This window comes from Hyperolius riggenbachi, chromosome 10 (genome assembly GCF_040937935.1).
Source record: "Hyperolius riggenbachi isolate aHypRig1 chromosome 10, aHypRig1.pri, whole genome shotgun sequence".
Lineage (NCBI taxonomy): Eukaryota > Metazoa > Chordata > Amphibia > Anura > Hyperoliidae > Hyperolius > Hyperolius riggenbachi.
The window spans coordinates 57,983,879-57,998,461 of NC_090655.1; the positions used below are offsets into that span (position 1 = coordinate 57,983,879).

Below are 14,583 nucleotides of genomic sequence, written 5' to 3' on the forward strand. Positions count from 1 at the left end.
TGAGGCTTCCTCACTGTCCTCCCGGGACACCTCGATCTGCTGCTAGGGTCCTCTGAAGTTCAGCTTTGCATTCACTGCCATCGCACTCCTAACTCCAGGAGCGTTCTGCACCTGTACAGTAGTACTGCGCAGGCACTGTATGCTCCTGGTGACGGGAGCACGATGGGGGCGGGAACGTGGCCGAGCCGCGCATGTGCAGAGGACCAAAGCGGCAGATTGAGGCAGGCCAGGAGGATGGCAAAGGAGCCAAGGGGGCTGGAGGAGGCTCCAGGTATGTATGACTTTTTTTCCCCCACCACTGTCATGTTCCCTTTAAAGTGGACCTGAACTCTTGCACTTGACGGAAGAAAAACATATAGAAACTAGGCCTAAGGCCTGTTTACAGACGGGCGCTAGGCTCTTTCTGAATAAGCCGCCCACCCCCCTGTCCTCCTCCTGTCGGCTACACATGCGCAGTAGCCAGAAAACACGGACAGGAGGAGGATGATGCAAGGACGGTTAGGGTTTATTATATAGGATGCACCCTGTATGTATTTAGAGAGTTTAGCCTGACTTATTACCCCTCATTTGTGTCTAATCACAAGTTGTAATTTGATCTATCCCCTGTGTCACCTGACTGCCACGGCAGATAAGATCATTTGAAAGCACAGGATAATTACATGTCTGCTTCCATGAAAGCAGGAAGTAGAAACAAATTTATTGCAGGATGTGTATCAGCCGTAACAAAGAAATGTTTTTCTTTAAAAGTTATGCTGTTGTACATCGTTTAGAGCATAGAGGAAGTTCTGAGTTCAGGTCAGCTTTACAGGCACCCTTATCAGACGCCGTGGGTATGCATAGAAGCATACCCACCGCTATTTGGTTAAGAGGAGACACTCACTGGCCCCTTAAAGAGACTCTGAAGTCTCTAAAAAAAAGTATTTTTATTTAAGAATTATGATTAATACCTTAGCCCTAACTAAACCGCCTCATCCCGCCGCTTTGAATTATCTAAATCCCCCCTAACGTGCCCTCCCTCTCCCCTGCAAAATCCACGACTTTCTTGGTCGTGGATTTTGCTGCCAGCATTAGCTTCCGTGTGAGGCAGGGGTATGAGCTGCAGCCCTGCCTCACACGCGTCTGTCAGCGGCGGATCTCCACCCCTCTCACTGAAGGAAGACTGAGAGGGGCGGGGGAGAGGCAGCGATCCGCCGCTGACAGACGCGTGTGAGGCAGGGCTGCAGCTCATACTCCTGCCTCACACAAAAGCGCTCCTCAGGGAGTTTGGGGGGGATTTAGATAGCGCAGAGCGGCGGTTTAGTTAGGGCTAAAGTATTAAACATATTTATTAAATAAAAATATGTTTTTTTTATTAAGACGTCAGAGTCTCTTTAAAGTGAACCTAAAGGCAAAAAAAAAAGAGATGAACTCACCTGGGGCTTCCCTCAGCCCCCTGCAGACAATCGGGGCCCTCGCAGCTCCGCTCCGATGGCCCAGGACCCGCCGGCGAGCACTTCCGGTTTGGCCGTCACCGGCCGACAGGCATGGGAACGCGAGTGATTCTTCGCGTTCCCAGCCTGTATATCGCCCCCTATGCCGCTATTGTGGCCAGGAGGCCGCAATAGCAGCATAGGGGGCGATATACAGGCTGGGAACGTGAACAATCACTCGCGTTCCCATGCCTGTCGGCCGGTGACGGCCAAACCGGAAGTGCTCGCCGGCGGGTCCAGAAGCATCGGACCGGAGCTGCGAGGGCACCGATCGTCTGCAGGGGGCTGAGGGAAGCCCCAGGTGAGTTAATCTCATTTTTTTTTTTTACTTTAGGTTATCTTTAGGGCTCTTTCACATCAGAGCTTGCGTTGGAGAACGCTCAAAGCATACGTTTTGTTGTATGCCTTTTACTGCGTTTTGATATGCGTTGCACTGCAGTGAGTGTGCGTTTTTAATCCGTTTTCAATGCGTTACTGCACATAGAAAAACGCAGGTAATTTTTTTTTCTTTTAGTTGTCAACTTTCTACATTGTTCCTCTGTTGCATTCTGGGACTGATTGCCTGCGTTAACGGATTAAAAACGCGCATAGTGTGCGTTTTACATTGACTAACATTGTAACGCATAAAGCTAGCGTTGGCCAAAAAACTGCGCCTGGGTGCAGTGGAACGCAACGCACAAAAAGGCTGCGTTATATGTGAAAGCTAAAATGAAAGTCTATGGACTTTCATTTCACCTTGGGTAACGCAAACTTTATCCTTTGCGTTGAAACGCAGAAAATCTGCCCTAATGTGAAAGAGCCCTAAAGGTGTGTACACACGTAGTATTGTAACAAACGACGCATCCGTCAGACCTTCCTGCTGGGACGTGCGTACAGTCTGTCGGCAGACTGATAAGACAGATTTTTTTTTTTTTTTTTTTGACAGATCCACTCAGCACTCACAAATGACAACAAATTTGTTTTATCAACATTTGGGCTCCTCGTTCCCCCTTGTGTTTCTTTGTTACAGCTGATACAAATCATACAATAAATCTTCAGTGTTTCTACTTCTTAACATTCTGTGCTTTCAAATGACCTTATCTGCAGTGACAGTCAGCTGACCCAGGGGAGAGATCAAATTACAGTTGTGGTTAGACACAGATGAGGGGGAATTAGACAGGCTTACCTCTCTAAATACATACAGGGTGCATTTCTCTGTTTTATTTCTGTCCTCTTCAAGAGTTCAGGTCCACTTTAACCATTTGCCGACCACAGTGCTAAACTCCCCTAAAGATCAGGTCATTTTTTACTAAAAGGGCCACTGCAGCTTTAAGGGCTCGCTGCAAGGCCACGCAACACAGCACACAAGTGATCCCCCCCCCCCCTTTCTCCCCAGCAATAGAGCTCTGTTGGTGGGGTCTGATCGCCCCCAGATGTTTATTTTTTTTGACAAATATTTATTTATTTTTAATAAAAAGGTGTATTTTTCTTAAACTTTTCCAACCTTCCCTCCCTCCCCCCGGGCCAGCCTATCATAGCGATTGGCTGTGAGAGGCTTCGGCCTATAACTGCCGATCGCTCCTGTGTCCCACAGAGGGACAGTTGTTTCACACGGCTATCCCCACTACAGCACTGCTCGAGGACTGAAAGCTGGGCGGAGCTCCGCCTTCCAAGCGGAGATGCGCCCGCATCTGCGTGCGCGATCTCCTGCAGTAGCCGGCCCCAGGAAATGGTGTTAGGCGGTCCTGGGGCTGCCGCCGCGGTCACGCCCTTTGGCGTGACGCGGTTATTAGGTAGTTAAACAATACTAGTTGCCTGGCAGTCCTGCTGATCCCTTTTGCTGCAGTAGTGTCTGAATCACACACCTGCAACAAGCATGTGGATAATCCAGTCAGAAAGACCTGATCTGCATGCTTGTTCAGGGTCTATGACTAAAAATATTAGAGGCAGACGACCAGCAGGACAGCCCGGCAAATGGAAATAGGGAAATATTTTAAACGTTGCAATAACCGTGACAAATGGGCAAATAAAATGTGTGGCTTTTATCCACAGTAGAACGTTTTATTTTATGACTAGAATGGCCGAAAACTGAAATATATTTATTTTCCACTTTTTTTATTATTATTCCCATTAAAATGCATTTAGAATAAAATAATTCTTAGCATAATGTACCACTCAAAGAAAGCCTAATTGGTGGTGAAGAAAACAAGATGTAGATGATTTGTTGTCATAAGTAGTGATTAAGTTATTGGTGAAAGAAAGGGAGGAGCGCTGAAAGGTAAAAATTTCTCTGGTCCTAAAGGGGAAAAAACCCTCAGTGGTCAAACACGTCCTTAAACAAAGCACTAAACTCTGGCCAAGAAGAGGATGTTTTTAATGCCAGATAGGGTAGATCAGGCCTGAAGCCGCTATTATCTGTGTGAATAGTGAGATTCAAACAGACAAAAGGCCAGGATCCAATCAGCCGTCACTTGGTTGAGTGATAAAAATCACAGCAGTTCTTTTATATTTTAACAGCTTAATACTTTTATTAATTGCTCCTCCAGCTTTCTAGAGAAGCACAACGTGACCTTAAAGTGTACCCGAAGCAATAGTGCATACTTACCCAAGAAGGGTGAATCCTCTGGATCCTATAGAGCAATCATTTGCAAATTCTGACCCGGGGTCCACATATGGCCCGCCGAGCCATTTCTGGTGTCTCCCAAAGCTCTTTGCAGTTGTTAATTCCATGTGGCCCACAGGCTGTAGCTGCGGTGCCGCATGCAGGGGTGTACTTAGCGGCAATCAGCAATAATGAGTTTAATTTTGCTAGTTCGGCCCCCTAGCACTCTCAAGAACAGCGATATGGCCCTAGGCCTCAAAAGTTTGGACACTCCTGCTGTAGAGGCTTTCCATTGCATCCTCCAGTCCCCTGTTGCCAAATGCAGGCACTCAGAAGAGGGCTTTATGGTAGGAACATCAGGCGTGCGCACCTCTTCAGGCATAAGTGGGGGTGTACTGCGCCTATTGTTGCAGTACGGCCACACTCAAGCTAGAAGAGGAGGGCAGCCCAGATGTTGAGGGTCCCGGCGAGCTGCGGCTGGAGCCAAGAGGATCCGGGAAGCCTCTATAGGATTCAGAGACTTTCCTCTTCCTCACTTTAAAGTGTCAATATACTTAAAGTGGAACTGCACTCAGGGCAGAAGGAAAACAGAAGAATGCACCCTGAGTGTTATTAGAGAAAAGAGCCCGCCTAATTTCCCCTCATTCAAGTGATCACAAGTGTAATTTCATCTCTCAGCTGTGTCAGCCCAGGAATTCGTCAATCTCCACAGACACCGCTAATATGTAAGCACGGGATGTTAACCCTTTCTCCGCTTCCTTAAAAGCATGAAGTAGACACACTGCAGATTTATTGTAGGAACCCCATAAGCTGTAATAAAGAATTGTTTTTCTTTAAAGGTTATTATGTTGTTGGTTATCTTTTAGAGCAGAGAGGAAGTTCTGAGTGCAGGTCCGCTTTAAGTGTGTTTAACCACTGAAGGACTGTAGGCTTACACCCCCCTAGTGACCAGGCTATTTTTTACAAATTAGGCCACTGCAGCTTTAAGGCCTTGCTGCAGGGCCGCACAACTCAGCTCACAAGTGATTTCAACCTGCCCCTGCCTTTTCTGCCCACTAACAGAGATTTCTGTTGGTAGCCTCTGATCGCTGCCAGCATGTTTATTTTTTTTTATTTTATTTGTTTATACATTTTTGATAAATTTTCCTTTTTTTTCCCCCCTCCCCCCGCCAGCCAGTGGCAGCGATTGGCTGTCATAGACAGTGGATCGCTCCTGAGCCTCATAGGGGAACAGCCGTGTCACACGGCTGTCCCGAGTACAGCGCTGCCGTAGATCGCAGCGCTGCAACATGTAAATGGTGGTTTTGCCATCTAACAGTCTCCTAGCGGCGATCTCATTGGCGCACGTGATCCCCTGCAATTTCCGCCCCCAGGACTTCATGCCAATTGGCATTGAGCGGTCCTGGAGCTGCCGCTGCGTTCACGCCAATTGACATGGAGCAGTCGGCAAAAAGTTAAAATTAGCTGCATATCCTAGCTTGTAATGGTGTGAGGTGGGGTCTGCATGGATGGGTCTTGTTTTCCCAGCACATCCCACAGATGTTCTGTTGGAATTTCAAAACCAAAGACCAAGTCACCATCTTCCATTGCTCTATGGTCCAGTTCTGACTCATGTGCCCATGGTAGGTGCTTTCAGTGGCCTAATGGGATCTTCCTCATAGGCAGCCCCATATTCAGCAAGCTGCAATGTCAGGATACTGTTGGCTCATGACCAGTAATACGTTTTCCAGCAGTCCGTGCTGCAGTGGTGGGATAAGGCCACAGGGGCTAGCTTCATTTCCCCACAAACCTTGTCCAGCCCTGGGCAGCCATGGCATGTTATCCGTTGACCAGCTGTCTTTTCTTGGACCACTTTTCATAGGCATCAACCAGTGGATACCAGGGACACCTTGCAAGACCTGCTGTGTTGGAGTTGCTGTGGCCCGGTCATGCTCTGGGGGTGCTTCTCTTCAGCAGGGATAGGGAAGCTGGTCAGAGTTGATGGGAAGATGGATGGAGCCAAATACAGGGCAATCTTGGAAGAAAACCTCTTGGAGTCTGCAAAAGACTTGAGACTGGGGCGGAGGTTCACCTTCCAGCAGGACAACGACCCTAAACATAAAGCTAGGGCAACAATGGAATGGTTTAAAACAAAACATATCTATGTGTTAGAATGGCCCAGTCAAAGTCCAGATCTAAATCCAATCGAGAATCTGTGGAAAGATCTGAAAACTGCTGTTCACAAACACTGTCCATCTAATCTGACTGAGCTGGAGCTGTTTTGCAAAGAAGAATGGGCAAGGATTTCAGTCTCTAGATGTGCAAAGCTGGTAGAGACATACCCTAAAAGACTGGCAGCTGTAATTGCAGCAAAAGATGGTTCTACAAAGTATTGGCTCAGGGGGCCGACCCCTGGCTACATATACTGGGGACATATACCCCTGGCTACATATACTGGGGACATATACCCCTGGCTACATATACCGGGACACAGTGTTCTCCCCAGAAATTTTTTCCAGCCGGGTGGCATGAAAAAGTAGCCGGGTGGGGCGCAACAGGGCGAATGCAGGGCCGTGTAAGCTCTGCTGACAGCATAGGAGGAGGAAACGAGCCGATATCAGCCGGGTGCTTACCAAAATTAGCCGGATAGAGGCCTGGGGAAAACACTGAGCCTCCATATGACTCTTGCTTTAATGCTAGGTACAGAGATGCTAGGTGAGATTTTCTGCCCGATTTACTGTCAGAACGATTATTTCCAACATGTCCGATCTGCTTTCTGATCAAATGCCGAGCATTTTCTGATCGATTTCCATTCACTTCAATAGGAAATCGATCGGAAAATGCTCGAAAATCGATCAGAAAGCAGATTGATCATGTTGGAAATAATGGATCTGACAGTAAATCAGCCAGAAAATCTCATAGTGTGTACCCAGCATTAGATATGCACCATCTGTCTTAAAGTGAACCTGCCAAGTCAAAACCAGGAAAACCGGTTGTTTGGTTGTTTTTAAAGTGCTATTACAGTGCTTTTTGTTTGCGTTTGAAAAAAACTGAACAAAAATAGGCTTGATTTGCAGTACACAAATCCGGTTCACAGTGCAGGTGAAACAGACATCATATTGTTATACGTATTGGGCATCATTAATGGTTCCGATCAACCACTATTGTTCCGTCAATGTTTTGGGGGTTGGTTCCTCTACCAATCATCTGATTGGTAAGGTTTTCATTTGTGGACCCCATTGTTGTGGAACCACAAGGCTCAGCATGTCCTACAGATTTAACTGAGAAGCTGCAAATTCACACATAGGTATGAACTGTTTTTTTTTTTTTTTTAGAAAATGCAAAGCTCAGCATGGTCTGAAAGGACATGCTGGCCCCTTGAGATTCCAGAGATTAGTGTATCCTAAGGGTTAAAAAAGAGGGGGTGGGATTGGGAATACACTTCAGGACAGAGCTTTATGTGTGCAAGCTGACCTAAGGTCACAGCTTTTTTTTGCCTGTACCTATCAGATCAGACTGCTTTTTTTCCCCTTCAGCGCTGCTGTCTGTGTGCTCTGGTCTCTGAGCAGCCAGGACATCCCGCTCTCTGCAGCTAGTGGAGATCTGCTCCGTGCGTCTGACACCCGGGGAGGAAGTGAGTGATTGTCTGCACTCCCCTCTTCAAGTGGTGTAATTCAGAGATAGGAAAGTTAGTACTGCACGTAAATGTACAACAATTGTACGGTGGGGAGGGAGAGAGACAAGTGACACAGCCGTGAGGGGGAAAGGAGGCACTAAATACCCGGATTACAAAGCCAGACGGGCTGTAGTTTGCCCAGCTCTGCTTTAGTCACAGGCTCCAGCATCCCTTCACGATCGTGCAGGCAGAGTGAGACTGCTTGTTCCTGGAGGAGGAGCACTATGCAGTCAGCATGGTCCCGCCTATTGCCATGCTGAGGCAAGGAGTGTACGAGCCCGCCAGAAAGCGCGAGATCTCTAGAGGAGCTGAGCTTGCTGGGCAATCTGCTACAGAGGAGTCAGCGCTGAGTGCAGAGAACAGCGCTGGCTTTTGTAATATGCAAAATAGCAGCCGGGCGGGGCCTTAATTCACCCGGGCGGCGCGCCCACTTAATTGATCCTGGGGAGAACACTGCCGGGACATATACCCCTGACTACATATACTGGGCACATATACCTGTGGCTACATATACTGGGGACTACTATACTCATAGCTACTTATACTGGGGACACCTATAGACCTGGCTACCTATGCTGGGGGTACCTATTTTAAGGGAACTGCTGTCAGATTATCTGCATTTTTGTGGAACCGCTGTTATGTATTTTGGGTAACAGCTGCCAGATTATGTGTATGTTAGGGTAACGGCTGCTGCCAGATTACGCGTATTTTGGGGAACTGCTGCCAGATTGTGTATGTTTCTGGGACCACTACTGCCAGATTATATGTCCTTTGGGTGTTACGTGTATTTTGGTGATCTGCTGCCAGGTTTCGCGTATTTTGGGGAACTGCTTCCAAATTATGTGTATGTTGGGGGAACTGCTGCTGCCACATTGTCTATTTTGGGGGAACCACTGCCATATTATCTGTATTTTGGAGGAACTTCTACCAGCAGAGCTCAAACTTCCCCGGCAGACCTTTTACATCACTGCTAAGGTCATGTATATTTGGCCCCACCCATGACCACGCCCACATTATGCTTGACCGCGCAGGTTTTTCAGGTGAGCCCACTCACCTCTTTTCCCAGGACTAGACTCCTGTGTGTAATGCTGGGTGCACACAATACAGTTTCCTGTTAGAGCGACAGGTAATCTGAAGGGGGGCTACATTATTTATTTATTGTTTTTATAAAGCGCCAACATATTACGCAGCGCTGAACATTAATTTAGGTTACAGACAATATTTAGGGGTGACATACAGCAATATGACAATACAGGAATACAAGAAAACCAGATCACACACCATAGTATGAGTACAAGGTAATGCTTAGTCAGTCACTGGATGGAGCATGGAGATTAGGCAAGTTAGGTTCACTCAGATGCATAGCAAGGGTTTACAGTAATGGAGGTGCAAGATCAGGTAGGACACAAAAGGAGGAGGACCCTGCCCAAAGGCTTACAATCTAGAGGGAGAGGTAAGGACACAAATGGTAGGGGACCAGAGTTCAGCTGTAGGTTTAGAGCACTTGTGAGGGGTAGTAGGCCAGAGTGAAAAGGTGAGTTTTGAGGGCTTTCTTGAAGATGTTGAAGGAGGGGGCTGCCCTAATGGGTGGAGGTAGGGCGTTCCATAGTGTTGGAGCAGCTCTTGAGAAGTCCTGGAGGCGTGCATGGGACTGGGTGATGCGGGGGGCGGTTAGGCGAAGTTCATTGGAAGAGCGGAGTGAGCGGCTAGGTGTGTACCTCTGAGTAAGACCGGAAATGTAGGTTGGACAGGTTTTGTGGACAGATTTGTAGGTCAGACACAGTATCTTGAATCTGATTCTGGACTGGATAGGAAGCCAGTGGAGGTATTCTAGGAGGGGATCTGCCGTGGTGGAGCGATGGGAGCAGTGGATAATTCTGGCTGCCGCATTCATGATGGACTGCAGTGGGGCTGTTCGGGTCATAGGGAGACCAGACAGCAGGGCATTGCAGTAGTCAAGGCGGGAAATTGAGGGCATGGATGAGGAGTTTGGTGGTGGCAGAGGTCAGGAAAGGGCGAATCTTACAGATGTTACGAAGGTGGAAGTTGCAGGACTTTGTGAGGTTTTGGATGTGGGAAGTGAAGGAGTGCGCAGAGTCCAGGGTGACACCCAGACAGCGGGCTTGAGAGGTAGGGCGAATGGTAGTGTGGTTAACAGTGACATGCACATCTGGGAGGTTCGTGGATGGCCGGGGTGGGAAGATCATAAATTCCGTTTTGTCTAGATTTAGTTTCAGGAACCTAGCAGACATCCAGGAGGAGATGGCTGATAGGCAGGAGGAGACCTTGTCCATGGTAGTGGTGGATATGTCAGGGGTGTGGAGGTAGATCTGGGTGTCATCTGCATACAGATGATAGTTAAAACCCATGGAGGATATAACCTTGCCAATGGAGGATGTGTATAGGGTGAACAGTAGGGGGCCAAGGACCGAACCTTGGGGGACTCCCACCGAGAGGTGGTTGGGGGTGGACGAGGACTCATTGAAGGCGGTCGTGAAGGAGCGGTTGGAGAGCTAGGATGAAAGCCAGGACAGGGCGAGATCGTGAATGCCCAAGGTGGTGTACATGTCCAAACTGCTCACCATTGATAACGGGAATGATTTTTCAGATCATTACTTCATAAAATAGATCCTGTAATTGATCTGGAGCAGATCGGATAAGTCTGATATAATTGGTGCAACCTCTCGATCTGATAGGAAGTGTGTCCCTAGCATTTCATGTTGGCTTTGTGTCGGCTTGTAACCCATCTTGACACATATTTTATTTATTCTGTTCTCTCTTTTCCTCCTAGCTGAGAGCGCCACCTTGTGTCTTGTAAAAAATGCTGTGAAGACCTTTGTGGATCTGGGGGTGAGTGTAAATTTTTTTGTACTAGTGTTGCAAAGATAGAAATCCACACAAAATACAGATTCCATTGTCCAATAATGCAGGTGAAATCATGTGTAACGGGGTGGAAGAGCTTGATCAGCTGTGGCTCAAGTCATAATCAGAATGGTTCTAGGATTCCCCTCTGTCAGCATTGTTACATGCACAACATTCTCCATGAAAACAAGCCTACAGCTGGAATGCTGAGTCTGCTTTTGATATTGTGATAAAGCAGCCTCAAATTATTCCTTGCTCATAATTCCAATTAAAATATATTACTGATTTCTCCACAGAGGAGATGTGAGAACCCTGCGACTACTCTGACTTTGGGCTCTATTCATAAAACTTTACCGCAAGTTTTCCGCTCAAAACAGCGGACTTTCCCGACCATTTAGCAAAGTGGGCATTCATAAAAGCTGTTTCCGCATGATAAGCTAGAATTCCCCAGCAGAGCGAGAAATTTCCGCAATGTGCTGTGTTTTTCTAGATTTATCTAGAAAAAGTAACAAAATGTCCATTCATAAAGGTTAGAGGAAGCGGTATGAGGACGGGCAATACCGCTTTCTCTGATGTAGCGAGAAGAATTCGGATTACATGAAAGTGAATGGGACAGACCTCCCAGAGAGAGCAGCGCACGGAGGGACTCTGCCGACTTAAGTGTTTCCGCATGCCTTCCGACAGCTTACCACCAGCCTTCAGCAGGAGATCTCCGCACTTGCATCGCAGCTGCCAACATTTTTATGAATGACCACCCAGAAGTCTAAAATACCGCTGCAGTATTTTCCCTCCGAGTTTTTTCGCGACAATTTTTTTTATGAATAGAACTCTTTGTGTTATATACCCATTCGCTGTGTATGGGTTGTTACATGACTAGTAGATCAGATATGATTGCTCTTTCCCGGCCATTGCCCATCCTGCTTCCTGCACACAGACAGGAACAGGAAGTGATGTGCAGGAAGCACTGATAAGGCAGAACTACAGATCTCAGATGTGAGTACAGCTTTTACAAAGTGTTGGGCAGTAGTGGGGATTGCAGGAAGAGGCATGGAGAATCTGGTAAGGTACACAGATATTACCACTAGTGTGCAGTGTACAGGCTGCTGTGGAAGTTCTAGTAAACTGTAGGTAGCTGGGGAAGTTCAGTATTGCATTATTATGTTATTTGTAGAGACTTCATCTGGGGATGGTTTAGTACATATGCGCACATCCTTTAGCTTTTGAAAAAGGTTACATTGTAGTTTTGAATGAGGGAAGGGTTTGAAGCTCTATAGGAAAGTTATTGCTGTCCGTGTCCCTGTTGGCAGATATCATGCCTGATGCTTACAAGTGTAACAGGGACAGTCTATGCAGCAGAGGCAAAGACAGCTATAAAAGTTATACCCTCCGTCTAGTTTTCATTATGGTCTCCCATGCTCTGTGCATGGACACAATGGTGTTCTGAATGTCAGTGGGACAGGGGGTGAGGAAAAATCTATGGTATCTAAGTTTAGTTGCAAGGTACAGTAAAACCCCCATTATCCATAACTCGGTTAACCAGAAAAATATCCTGGCCTTGCAGGATGCATAAACTACTTTTATACTTCTTTATACAGTGTTACATTAAAGGTACCCTGAGCAGTAAGAAAAAAATGAAATCCGGACGTACCTGGGGCTTCCTCCAACCCCCCATAGCCCTCAAGGTCCTCCAGCGTTTTCTTGGTCCCTTCCATGGTCCTGGTAATCCGGCGACTTCGGCTGAATGTGCGCACCGTACGCCTCATCACGCTGGTCACCGTAAGAGTCCTGCACATGCACGGTTCAGTCTTTAGTGAACTGCGCATGCGCAGGACTCTTACAGCAACCGGCTTGATGACGCGAGGGTGCGCACCTTCAGCCGAAGTCGCCGGATTACCGGAGCCGTAGCAGAACCATTGACTGTCAAGCAACTGGAAACTACACTTATCTGGCATCAGCTAATCCCTGTTGGTGCTGGATGATGGGGGTTTTACATGCAGAGATTTACATTTTAGCTGGAGAGTCAGATTAGTAATTATTCCCAGAAAAACTATATTCCAGCACTTCAAATCAAAATAATACTTCATAAATAAAGAAAGCTTCCAGCGAGCTCATCCTATTCCAGTAGCAGCCCCTTCTTTGGTTCCCCCGCTTCCTTTGAAGTGTGTTGCCCGAGGACAGAGGCCTCTTTATTTCCTTTTTTTTTTTTAATTTTTATAAAGGTTAAGGCCTCATTTCCAGTTAGTGCGCTTTTGTCCGCTTTTTATCAGCACATTAATGTTAGGCCTCGTTCACATCAATGTAGTGCAGATGGCCGTGTGATCGGAACGCAACGGGTGTGATCGCATGCCATCTACGCTGCTACCCGCTGCTGATCCCATTTTTAACAGTGAATAGCTAAGCTCTGCGCTTGCGGGCAGAATGCATGCAGCAGTACGCAAGTGCATTGTACTGCTGCACAGCACATATTTCCTTTTAAACAATACCAGTTGCCTGGCAGTCCTGCTGGTCTATTTAGCTGCATGCTTTTTTTTTTCTGGTGTTATTCAGACACTACTGCAGCCAATCTTGTCAGATCTGACAATAATGTCAAACACCTGATCTGCTGCATGCTTGTTCTAGTATTAGGCCACATACACACATCAGACTATAGTCTTTTGAAAATGAAAGATCACAGACCAATTTTACCCCCTTCCATGTAGTATGAGAGCCATACCTACACAGTCTATTCTATGGAGCTGAACTCTCCATCAGAAAAAAATCTTTGCAAGATGGTGCACACACAGATGCTGTACAGACACAAAAGATCAGTATCTGCAAAAGATCTGTTCCTGCCAAAGATCCGTTTCTGCAAATTGCATTCATAGTCTATGAGATCTGCAGATCATCATACACACATGATTTAACTGACATTCATCTGCAGATCAGACAATCATTTACAGATCTGAAAATCCATCCTGGTGGATCTGATCTGCAGATGAATGTCTGTTAAACAAGGTGTGTATGATGATCTGCAGATATCATAGACTATGAATGCATTTTGCAGGAATGGATCTTTTGCAGGAACAGAACTTTTGCAGATACTGATCTTTTGAATGTGTACAGCACCTTTGTGTGCAGCATCTTGCAAAGATTTCTGTCTGATGGGGAGTTCAGCTCCATAGAATAGACTGTGTAGGTATGGCTCTCATACAACATGGAAGGGGGTAAAATTGGTCTGTGATCTTTCATTTTCAAAAGACTGGTCTGATGTGTGTATGAGCCTTTAGAGGCAGAGGATCAGCAGGATAGCCAGGCAGCTGGTATTGCTTAAACTGAAATAAATATGGCAGCCTCCATATACTTCTCACTTCAGTTGTCCTTTAACAGCAGATCTTTATTAAATATCCCGATTCCTCGCTGGAGATGCTTCTTCATCTCTAGAAATGCTTCAGTAACACTTTTGGTGTTGATGATAATCTCTGTTTCTGTTTGACTTTTGGCCACGTGTATGTTTGTGATAGACCATTGCTTCTTTGTTGTTCTCAGCATTTCTCACTTACCCCTCATTTGTTGCTGGTGTTGTACCTATCGCTACATTGACAACAAGGCAAATACATCTGTTTGTCAAAGCATCAAAAAATACTTGTTGCTTACATTTGTTCTTTATTGGTGTCTTCAGTAGAAGCCATTGAAGCTTCTGTTCACCATCACTTCATCTTTAGATGTTTACAGTGGGGGTTATTGACCACTTGTAGATAAAAACATGGCTATGGAAGCTGCAGAACAGATTTACATGTCATTTTACCACCTGTATAATGAGTATCGGGGTACTACAGTAGTGTAAAAGTAGTTTTCATATCCTTAGTTTAGGTGTGTACCCGGGTGTCTTGTCTGCCACAGAGATGGTGCGTGCACACCTTCTGCATTCACAGTGGTCAGTTGCATAATGCACCTGTTATGACTGAACTGCAATGGGGACTGGCTATAAACTTAAATACAAAGCCTGCATGCAGCCAGTTAGGATAACAAGATCTGTT

At 46.5% G+C, this 14,583-nt stretch overlaps 1 protein-coding gene across 3 annotated transcripts in view; it reads left to right on the plus strand.

Moving 5' to 3' along the window:
* Positions 1-14,583, plus strand: part of LOC137535952 (glycerol-3-phosphate acyltransferase 1, mitochondrial-like) — a 128,843-nt gene that overhangs the window by 105,401 nt on the left and 8,859 nt on the right. For all 3 annotated transcript variants that reach the window (XR_011024485.1, XM_068257841.1, XM_068257840.1), the window contains one exon: positions 10,497-10,555. Coding sequence is in view for 2 of the 3 variants with exons in the window: in XM_068257841.1 (XP_068113942.1) it covers positions 10,497-10,555 (59 nt within the window). In the remaining variant the exon portion in view is untranslated. The remainder of the gene's footprint in view (positions 1-10,496; positions 10,556-14,583) is intronic.